Source organism: Aspergillus oryzae, chromosome 8 (genome assembly GCF_000184455.2).
Source record: "Aspergillus oryzae RIB40 DNA, chromosome 8".
In the NCBI taxonomy this organism is placed as follows: domain Eukaryota; kingdom Fungi; phylum Ascomycota; class Eurotiomycetes; order Eurotiales; family Aspergillaceae; genus Aspergillus; species Aspergillus oryzae.
In genome coordinates, this window is record NC_036442.1 from 2,275,599 (window position 1) to 2,286,625 (window position 11,027).

General features: G+C 46.7%; 4 protein-coding genes across 4 annotated transcripts; 1 reads left to right on the forward strand and 3 right to left on the reverse strand.

The window, feature by feature from the left end:
• Positions 1-2,529: 2,529 nt before the first annotated feature.
• On the reverse strand, positions 2,530-3,407 carry AO090010000408 (uncharacterized protein; the record flags this gene model as incomplete). The annotated part of the gene is made up of 2 exons (XM_001827357.3): positions 2,530-3,090; positions 3,159-3,407. 2 exons carry the CDS (start codon positions 3,405-3,407, stop codon positions 2,530-2,532), a joined length of 810 nt encoding a protein of 269 aa, XP_001827409.3.
• Positions 3,408-5,178: 1,771 nt separating this feature from the next.
• On the reverse strand, positions 5,179-7,063 carry AO090010000407 (MDR family MFS transporter; the record flags this gene model as incomplete). Its single annotated transcript, XM_001827356.1, has 5 exons — positions 5,179-5,486; positions 5,545-6,336; positions 6,392-6,628; positions 6,681-6,792; positions 6,863-7,063. The coding sequence occupies 5 exons, from the start codon at positions 7,061-7,063 to the stop codon at positions 5,179-5,181; spliced, it is 1,650 nt and encodes a 549-aa protein (XP_001827408.1).
• Positions 7,064-8,050: 987 nt separating this feature from the next.
• AO090010000406 (uncharacterized protein) lies at positions 8,051-9,119 on the forward strand (the record flags this gene model as incomplete). Its single annotated transcript, XM_001827355.1, has 2 exons — positions 8,051-8,209; positions 8,265-9,119. 2 exons carry the CDS (start codon positions 8,051-8,053, stop codon positions 9,117-9,119), a joined length of 1,014 nt encoding a protein of 337 aa, XP_001827407.1.
• An 83-nt stretch (positions 9,120-9,202) lies between these two features.
• On the reverse strand, positions 9,203-10,726 carry AO090010000405 (uncharacterized protein; the record flags this gene model as incomplete). Its single annotated transcript, XM_001827354.1, has 3 exons — positions 9,203-9,515; positions 9,569-10,496; positions 10,549-10,726. The coding sequence occupies 3 exons, from the start codon at positions 10,724-10,726 to the stop codon at positions 9,203-9,205; spliced, it is 1,419 nt and encodes a 472-aa protein (XP_001827406.1).
• Positions 10,727-11,027: the final 301 nt, after the last annotated feature.

Sequence of the window (11,027 nt, forward strand, 5' to 3'; positions counted from 1 at the left end):
AGAGTCTGCATCATTAGCATCCCTTTTGATCGAAGTATGTCTAAGGAAACCAGAGAATTGACTGTTTGGAAGCTACTATTGTGCAGCCTTCTAGTCTGCTGCTCTCTGGCATTCTTACATCCCGGTGTCTACTCAAAACGAGGCCACTAATACATGATTTACTTCACAGGGCATTCAGTATAGAAAGGTCTCTCCATACATGCCGGAATCAGACGGTGGAAATGATGATATTCTACAGCAGTGGCAGAAGTGGATTGATTCGGAAATGACTGTAAGGTGCGTGGAGGTATCCTATCTTAGAAATGGGAAGCGTGTCTAACCCTACTCATAAGAACAATTTGCGCAGTATACGTCTATCTGGGTGCCCTAGGAGCCACCTTTCACACAGCAAGTTACTCCTGGAGCCTGGACATTAATGATTGTTTTCTGCCTTGCGAAGAATCTGAATGGACAAGTATATCTCCACATGCTTGGTTGGACAAACGAAAGTCCATATCCAAACCCCCTATTCAATTCTCAACCGCCCTAGCCCATATTATGTCTGGCCAGGGTGCATCACCGCTTCGCCTGAGCATTTTCGGATCCTATCTGACATTACATGGAATTGTCAAACACCTCACGAGCCTCTACCAGGACAACTGGCTTATAGATTCATTACCAGCGCACGTACAACGGATTGAGGAATCTTTAACTAGGTGGCGGATGTGCGCCGAGCAGAACCCCGAGTTTCATTGTTCTCCCAGGTACCCTAGTGGGGTGATTGCGGCAAATGCTCTTTCGTTGTATCGTCAGGCTCATGTGCGACTGTGTGGAAACTTCAGGCCCCTGCGGGCGGCCCTGACGACCCGAAACGTGCAAAGTATTACTTCCAGGTTAAATGATATCCAAGTTAACATATCAAGCTCGAGGACATGTGTGAAGGCTGCTTGGTGTGCTATTGAAGCACTTCAGATATCCATAGTAATGGGAATGGCCCAGGCAGGATCCATTTCTGGATGGCACTCTAAATTATTATTCAACACCTATTCCTTGGAATGCTGTGAGTAATTCCATTTGTTCCAGCCCCCTTTCCTCCTTACTCACTCATCCGCCCCTTCACTGGTAATAACGACAATTAACCGAAAGCAATTCCAAAGGTCTGTTTCTAAGCATTTGGACGAGGGAGCAGTTGAGTCGCGCTATATCAGATCGATCTTCCGAGGAAAATGACATTTTAAAAACAATACAAGAAACGCTGGCGGAGATAGACCTAGATCCAGCTATTACGTCCAAGCCATATTCGATACAACTGGTCTATGCCTGGTCCTTGATCTTCAAAAATAGCGCTACAATTGGATTGTACGGCATTATTGCCGAGGTTTTGAAAGGCTACGCGGATAGCCTCAGAGGCTAACCTTGAAAGCCAATTTTCTTCAAATTCCAGGTTTGTATAGACTCATAGACAGTGAACCTGGTTGAATTCCCATAGAATTGATTGAGCTGCTTTGATCTATCAACATGACCGTACGGGAAGAGAATCGCCTAGGAAATCTACTAATTTACATATTTGAATATATTGTGACCAGTACCGTGTCGAGCTTTTGAGGTGCTACCTAGTGAGTTCTAGTCTTCTAGGCCTTAGACGTAGTAGCGCTTTCCAGTGGTAGTGTTACTTCATATCATGGTGTTCTCAGGTACCATCGTTCATAGAATGATATCTTTTATCTTTCTGTATAAGCCAGCGTTTCCTTGCTATTCTAAATACTTGCAACCCATGCAATCGACGACATCTGAGCAGTGAGCGATAATCTTATGCATATACATGCACGTATGTATAAACCCTGAAATTCAATTTCCGAGAACTGGCATTCAACTTGTTTGTGGTTCTATGATTTCATTTGAGGCAGAGACTTGGGCGTGAAACACCGATGTTGAGAACCTGCCAGGACGATATGAACAGTTCAGGCGCCTTACAATAGCCTCAGCTTCACGGCTGCCACTCGGCTTCAATGAACCAAATTGTGCTCTTCGGGGGCTTCCAGGCATTCAAAAACTTAAATCGAGGATCAGCCGCTTCAAACAGACCTATCCAGTCATCCAAAGCCCTTTCACCGGTATTGTTCACTGCCATGCCCAAAAGATCCATGCATCTAATGCTTCGATATTCCATCCATGGGACGGTACCGGGCTCGGGGATCACGCCGTCGTTGATGACAACCTTCGCTCCTTTCTTAAGCACCGGAATTAAAGCCCGCAAAACCTGGATAGCATACTTTTCGGCAAATCCATGAAAGACCCAACGGAAGAAGTAGACGTCTGCTACTACGGTCTGTGGTTTCAACAGGTCATGCACTTCAAGTCTAACTCTGGGCTTGAGGTGTTGTGGCACCGCAGCCTTTGTCTCTTCTGTGATTGTGTGCTCTTGATCTTGAACGACAAAGTGCAGCTTGGGGTGTGCTTCTGCAATCGCCATCGAGGCGAAACCTCCACTTCCTCCACACTAAAACAAGGCAAGATTTGGAAAAATCAGAAACAAATCCAATTTATTGCTCACATGGCCATTAGGAGAATGGTACTCACGTCAACGACCGTCCCCTCACCAATATCCGCCCATGGATAGCCGGTCACGGTGTGCGAGACATCAAATCCAACACCACCCCCGTGTGCCTTCATACTCTTGCTATATCTGTCGGCGACAACGTCATTGCGGGAAGTGTGATCGAACCAATTGAGATTATGGCCATAGGCCACGTTGATACCCGTCTCATTCGGTTCCCCACTCCCGGGCCATCTCTTCATGGCTTCAACGGTGTAGACAAAGCCAGGCCACATGTCATTACAAAACAGACCCACCCAGGCATCCAAGGTTTCCTCTTCGAGAAGAACTCGGGATGCGCGGTTGTGGGCAACAAACCCAAGTTCTGGCTCACAGAAGAAGCGGTTCGTTATAGCGTGGCGGATGATCCGTCGGAAGGTGAACAGTGGTACGAAGATTCCACTCAATTGATGGCACTTTTCAGCCAGGTCTTCGTATGATATTTTGCTATTCAGTGGGACAGCTTGTGGGACCCGGAAGGTCCAAATGGCATGTAGGGACAATGGATCCATAGCCTGCACATTTACATCAGTGATGTTCCCTGTTTTGGGTTGCCCTGCAAGTGACAATTGCCCAAACCTACATCCCAACAAATGTTTCGAATATGATCCTTCGGACCATGGGAAAGAGCATAGAGTTCCTTTGATGCTGCAATCAACTCCAGGCGAGCCTCATAGGCCTCTTTGTCGTCGGCCGAAATTGCATAGTCAGCCTGCCCGTCGACATCGAAAGAGGGAGGCTCAACTCCCTTGGAGGCCAGGAAATCTGAGATTACTTTCGTCTTCTCCGCGATAACATTGGATAAGACAGTCAGCCGATTTGGAGACGCCATCTTGTGTTGTTGGGGCTGGAAATAAACAGAAGGATATTCTCCCTTGTATGTCGTGAAGGTAGGTACAAAGGTGATATAATCTGGTTCTTGTAGCTACATTGGGGTTTCTATGGGACATTTATATTGTAAGATCGGAGAGGACCACGTCCCATGGCACTGCATCCTGTAGTATGCTGGGATTCTACTTGCTTGCCCTTTTCCCAATTTCTTGCACTTCCACGATCATACATACACGCTCATATTATTCATGTTGTATTGTAAAGGTTTGTCCCATTTGGTAAATTACCCCCAAACCCCATCTATCTAAACCAGACAGACCGATTACCTTCCGACTTCAAGTTCTCTACTGGTCAAAGCGTATCCTACCATCACCATACAATTCAACACGTTCCTTCAATATCGCACAAATTCTCACGTCAGAATTAAGTCTCTCTACAAAAGCACTAGATACATCGGACTTCTTTCTACCTCCGCGTTACCCCACCAGCATAGGTGACTCGGCCAATGACCCAGAGGAGGATTCAGAGATGGGGCTCCTGAAGGAAGAGGGGGCACGGAGAAAGAGATGGGTAGCCGGTACGAACCTGCCCGGAGGTTATTGCTGGGCCGTGATGGCGCATCGCATCTTCGTCGTATACTAGTAGGCTTACCCAATACCCAGAATGTACGGATGTACAGTACTTTTGTTCCACATGAAGCTCCCAAATCCTCCCCTCCCCCACCACGTTGTCATTCCTGCCTCCCCCCCACCGACCCCACGGATGAACAAGGTGGAATATAGAGTAAGGCCTGGATGCGATCATATGAGAACGTAAATTAAATCGTCTTATCTGGTCGTGTCGCAGCTAATCTTAGCGCTCACGTTAGCCAAGTGATCCTTGTAACTGTATGATAGGGATACCATGGAAAGTCAATTGCATGTACCGAGGTCATGGTGCCGGATTCCGCTCCAAGAATCGCTATAGAAACTAGCGGTAATAAAAGGAAATGTTTCGATGTACACTTTAGGCTTGAAGTTGAAGTAAGGTGACTTAACCGAGGCATCAGTCGGGTAATGAGTGGTTTCTGATCACCGTATTGTCAAAACATCTACATAGTATTTGAGGCATATTTTCAGTATGACATTATACATGAGCAAATCTTTGGAAGAAAATTGTTAAGGTTTGTATAGGTGATAATTGATATGTAAGATGACTATTACTTGATTATTCTTTCATTCATAACTATGTTAATATCTCTAATCCAGCAAAGAAAATGATAGTTGAATTGAGATGACTGTAATTATTACTAAGTAAATATAATATTTTATTGGTGTATCTACTTATACACCGGATTTATTAATACAGTTTTACTATAGCTATCAAAAGGTGTTGTGTGTCACAGTGTCCAAATTGACTATGCAGATATTACAGTAACTGGAAACTACCAAATTTTCTTATGGTCTACGGTTCAGGAAAATGAGAAGGTATGTGGTACATACTTTCCTTAAGTCGATTCTAGTTAGACTCCGGAAGGGTCTAAGACTATGAGTCTATGTCTCAGGTTGGGAAATGTGCAAGGCGAGTCGCATAGCACTCAATGGAAGCATTATAATATTATTAAATCTCTTAAAATAGTCTGCCAGCGCAAATGTGAACATAGATTGAAGCAGAAGAATCCAATATAGTCTATGGTACAGAGATATCTGGGCTTTTTCAACCACACGCGAGGATTGCTGGAGTACTGTAGGCACCAAGGCACAAGATTTGAGCTGAAACGCCAAACTGTGGATCTACGCAGCAGCCATGGCATTCTTTACAGCTTCCCCCCCAATTCTTGCCCGCCGAGCGAAAAAGGCCAAGATGAAAGCCACCCCCATCGAAGCACATGCGAATGCGAAGGTTACTTTGATTCCATCCATGTAAGCGAGGCGGATTCCTTGCAAGCTGGAGCCAAAGGACTTTAGCTCTGTTGCTCCCGCAGCCACTACAGCTGAGGGATCAACCTCCGGCGCCGTTCGGGGAAGTTCAATGAGGAGGCGATTGGCGAATGCGGCTTGGGCACCGGATTGCATAAAGGCACCACCGACAGTTTGGAAGCCTATACAGATGACCGAGTTAGATCTCGAACAGTACACGGGATGAGTAAAACAACTTACACATTAGAATCGCAGTTGTCGCCGCCATGTCTTTTGGTTCTGTACTTCCCTGGGCCATGATCATCGGAACTTGGACTCCAAATCCATTCCCGACACCGGCTAGGATCTGGTAGCCAATCCACTTACCGGTACTGGTACCGATATTGAATGTATATAAAAGGCCACATCCGATCGTGCCGACTGCCGCCCCTGATATAACAAACGGTGCGGGATAGCCAGTCATGGAAATCAAAATGCCACTCAACACCGTGAAAATGGACACTGCAAGGATAAAAGGCAGGTTGTGAACACCCGAGCCAATGGCGGACGTGCCATCAATACTCTGGAAGTAAATTGGTAGATAATAAATCACCACGATGTATGAACCGAAGAAGAAGAAGCCCACTGCCGAGGGGATTGCATGCTTCTTGACCAAGCGAGGACAGGACATGGCCATCTCGCCCATGTATACTTCCCACCCACAGAGAACGGCTAAGATTACCACGAAGCCGACGATTAAGCCAATGACAACTGAACTGTTCCAAGGGTGCGTCAATCCGCCATATTGCATTGCGAGGATATAGCAGGTCACTGAGGCCATCATCAAGAAAGTTCCAATGGGGTCCATCTGCATCACCTTTGACCACAAGGATGAGGTGTCCGTAGACTTCGAGGCTTGAGGGCTTTGGAAAAAGATAATAATGAAGATCGCTGACACAGCGCCTACTGGTAGATTGATGTAGAAACACCATCTCCATGTGGCCTTTTCCGTAAAGACACCCCCAAGAAGTGGTCCCACGACCGATGCAATTCCTATAGACTAAATCAGCTCGGTCGGCAAGTCAGTAAGTGTTATGCTTGAGCGCACCATAGGAAAGACCAATTAATCCTGTGAAGATAGGTCTTTTCTGGGGTGGTGCGCAAAACGCAGCCAGGGTGAAGGATCCTGTATTCACGCCTGCAGCTCCCAAGCCAGCAATCGCACGACCGACAATCAGGGCTACCGAGGAAGGCGCGACTCCACAGATCAAACTTCCCACTTCAAAAAGAAAGATCGCCAGCAGAAATGTGATCTTCAGGCTAAAGAAGAGATATGCCTTGCCCCCTTTTGGTTGTTGTTAGTGGGAACAAGACGATAAAAGGGATATCAAGCTTACAGGCTGTTTGAAAGCCAGCAGTGACCAGAAAAAAGGCCGACCCATACCAAGCCACATCTCCAAGACTATGAAAGTCATCGGTAATACGTGGAATAGCTGTCGCAATAATGGTCTAAGGGAAAAGATCTATGTAAGTGTTGCTAAACCCTGTCGGATTGTCCCAAAGAAAACGTCGTACTCACGAAGTCTAAAGAAGTCAAGAAAATCGCCAAGATCAAAGCAACAACAACGAAAGTTAGTCGTAAGCCGGTCGGATATTCACCTTCATCGCTCGGCGAGATTGGGGATTGCTGGTCGAGGTTTGTATCCTGGAGTCCGGGAGATTTCTTTTCATGAAGCGAGTGCTGCTCTGGAGCGTGATCAGCACTTGCGTCAACTATCATCTTGAATCGTAATGGTGTGGAGACAAATCCGGCGCTCAGAGAATCATTTAGGTAGGGTAAAGAGTTTTAATCTAGAATACGCTAGGCTCGCACACTTGAATTCTAGCAGTTGTCAAAACATACTCCAGTGACCGGAGTTAGGGGATAAACGAGAGGAAAAAGAAAATACCATTCATTGTCCCCGGAGATAGCCAGCTCCGGGCGTGACAAAATCCGTGAGAAAAAAGAAGAAAAAGAAAAATTATGAACTGAACCGTACAGTAACCCAAGTACAGGGGTATGCTTAATAGAACTTGGTATCACAGTCGTTTGATTTTTAACTCAATTCCGTCATCTACTAACTTGTCCACCTAGAAAAGGTTGTATGATTACTCTAATAAAAGAGATCCCAGCTTACTACAGTACGTAGGGAGTATATGTAACCTCTTAAGACACAAGAAAGAGTACTACAGAAGCACCCGTCTAGCGATATATATAAAATAACAAATCAGCCTCTGTTAAGTTCCTATAAATAGCCAGCAGGTCAATACGCTGGCAAATGAGTGGCACCAGATCATAATTCTAGGTTGATCCATACAATTAATATCACAGAGACCCTTGTTTAGTTGTCGGAGTTAGGGGTCAAGAAAGAGAGAAAGACTTGAAGGCGATAAGCTTATCGCGGGTCCTTCCCGGTTAATCTGTGGATCATGACCCCACCGGTGGGGTCGGTGGGGTAAAAGGGGGATCACCTTAACGCCGTGCAATGTCCGGTCTGTATTGGCGGTCATTCCTGCCATTCCAAGGTTCTGTGGATTTGTCCATACATTCAGCCCCTTGGACGTGGTCCAATGGGGAGTCACTGGGCAGTGCAGAGGGGAACCCTATTGGCTAATCATCACGTGCCATACACTAGCGTAGTTGGATAACTATTGTCTCCGTATGTGGTCTCGACTTTCTAAATCAGCCCCACAATCCCTCCGATCGTCAACTGCTGATTCTCGCGGAATGGGTGGCACTAGTCCTTCTGGTTCGCTCGTAGAAGATTCATCTAATGTGACAAGAAACAGTCACCGTGATAATCATGGCTTAGAATCGGACAATGCCAGCCGAAACCAGGGTTTTGATTGGAGAAATGGAGTAGCGGGAGGTGTTGCAGGCTGCGCAGTGAGTTTTCCCTTCTCACTATTCAGGGTCTATCACTGACGCAAGGTGTATCTAGGCAAAGACGATTGTTGCTCCGATGGAGAGAATCAAGATTCTCTTTCAAACGTCGAATCCGCATTTCCTGCCGTATTCAACCCGGTGGAATGGTTTCATCGAGGCTATCAGTCATATTCGGACGAGCCATGGGGTGCCTGCACTTTTCAAAGGCCACGCGGCGAGTCTGATCCGCGTTTTTCCATATGCTGGTATTAACTTTTTGGCATACGAACAACTCCAACGTGTAATCATCATATCACCCAAGAGAGACACACCGTTTCATCGATTCTTCTGCGGGAGTACGGCGGGTGCCATCTCCACCGCCTTTACATATCCTCTTGAGTTGATCCGTATCCGTCTTGCCTTTGAAGCAGAACAGCACAGACATTCCTCTTGGTTCGGGATTAGTCGAAGAATTTACTTTGAAAGCGGCGGTAAAGGTAGTTTATTAAATCTTTATCAAGGAATTGGCCCGACTATGCTAGGCATACTTCCCTATGCCGGCACCTCATTCGTAACCCACGATTTAATGAGAGAACAGCTGCGCTCACCTTTGTTTGCGCCTTATGCTCTTGAAAAGGGATCATCAACTCGACTGACGGCAGTTGCGCAGCTTTGTTGCGGAGCAATCGCTGGCATTGTTGCTCAAACAGTTGCTTACCCCATTGATATCCTTCGGCGACGAATGCAAGTCGGAAGTGTGGTTGGCAGTAGATCAGGAATCTTAGAGACAGCTCGTCGCGTATTTATGGAGAGAGGAGTTAAGGGCTTCTATGTTGGCCTGACAATTGGTTACATGAAAATGGCTCCCATGGTGGCGACGAGTTTCTACGTCTATGATCGAATGAAACGACTATTGGGCCTTATCGAGTAAAGAGACCATTGTTTCTCCACGACTCAACGAAATGTTTATATTCATTAAGCACTCTTTTTGTTTTTTTTCTTTTTCTTTTTCTTTCATACCTTGACGCCAACATCTGCACTTTCCTTGTGCCTATTACCCCATTTCTCGTCCTCGAAATCCGTTGCACGGTGGTTGGAACCTTCGTACGGTATGTTCCTTGGCGTATACGCGCACCCAGTAAGAACTGAATTAGCTGCAGTTTCGAACTCTTCATATGCGTAAGCTTGGGGGTCATGGTTGAGGAGCCAATTAGGTCTAGGTTGCGCAAGAAGCTGCGGGTCTTTTCTCACTGCTTCCCAATCTGTTTTAACCCAAATATCCCGGGTTTCTAGACCCATCAACTGCCCAATCTTGCAACGTTCATATCTAAATTCTTATGTTTAATGTTTCCACTGGATAGGCGTGCTGACATGGCTTACCTCATTTTCTCCATAGTACGCAAAGCGAGTGGAACCTGCGATTTCCCAGCGAGCTCCAACATGATCGCGATTGTGGCGGCATCCTCAACAGCTTGAGTTGCTCCTTGAGCAGAGGTAGGAACGTATGAATGCGCGGCGTCGCCTATCAAAATTATACGGCCTTTGGAAGAGACCCAGGTTGGAAGAGGATCTCGGTAGATAATCTTGTGATCGAACAACTGATCGGGGGGTGTGATTTTGTAAACCTCCGCTATTCTTGGATCCCAACCTTCCACCACCTTGAGAGCATCCTCAAGCTTGGCAGGGTGGGTCCATGATTCCTCGATATCATACTCATCAGGATGTGTCAGCACCCAAGTAATGCCCGTATTGCGCTTGACTGTTGCAATAAGAGTGTGCACATTGGGACCAATGAAGTTCATCACCGTGTCCTCGCCACCGGGAAGCGGAATCCAAGACGTTGCTGGGTTTTCACGTAGCGACGGCTCTGGAACAAACCAGGCTCGATAGATGGCATACCCACTAGGGCGTGGAAGATCTTCCTTACCCAGCACATAATGACGCCCTGCAGAATGAACGCCATCTGCACAGATCACCGCGTCCGCTTCCCACCGCTGGCTGTTAACGATAACTCCAGCAGAGTCATCTGTCTCAAAAAACTCCTTGACGTTGGCATTCAGATGCAACTCAATCTCGAGCTTTTGAAAATATTCAAACATGCATAACAACAGATCGCCCCGTCGCCCCGTGTACCCTGATCCGGCAGAATAGCCCTTCATCGGGTGACTCAACAGCAGTTCTCCCTTGCTGGTATGGATCTTGTGCGTTGCGTAGTTGCAACAGATTTCAGCGGCTTTCTGCTGAACCATTCCATTGTCCCATTTATAGATCGGGAGAGTGCCATTTTGCGAGATTCCTAGAGTATCCCCTGCGACCTGTTAGATATACGTTGTAATGCATCTTCATCTGCAGTAACCCACCCAGTCCTCCTATTTCCGAGTTCTTCTCGAATACAACTACTTCATGACCTTTGTGGTAACATTCTATAGCCGCTGCTATTCCCCCAAACCCACAGCCAATGACAAGGACCTTGATCCCTGAGCTTCCTGGAGCTGCGATACCATCGGCACCCGTCCCAGTTGTGACAGCAATTGGCATGGTTGATCGATCTTTATGCACGAGTGCTTCGAGGTCGACTGAGGGAAGTGTACACGGCAGCGGGGAATGTTTTGGATGAACGGATGCTGAAATATAGACCTCGCATTCTCAGTTAATCATCCCCAGGTAAGCACTTCGCTATGTCATTGATTCAATCAGCCGACATCTGCAACAACGCTAATTCCTGATTTGCCCTTTCCTTTCACGTGGGAATGATGTCAAACGTTTCCCGATACCTGTAGCTCGTTCGTATTACCTCTTTAGTTGATGTCTTGTGCAGGCCAGGGCCTCTAGGCCCGCC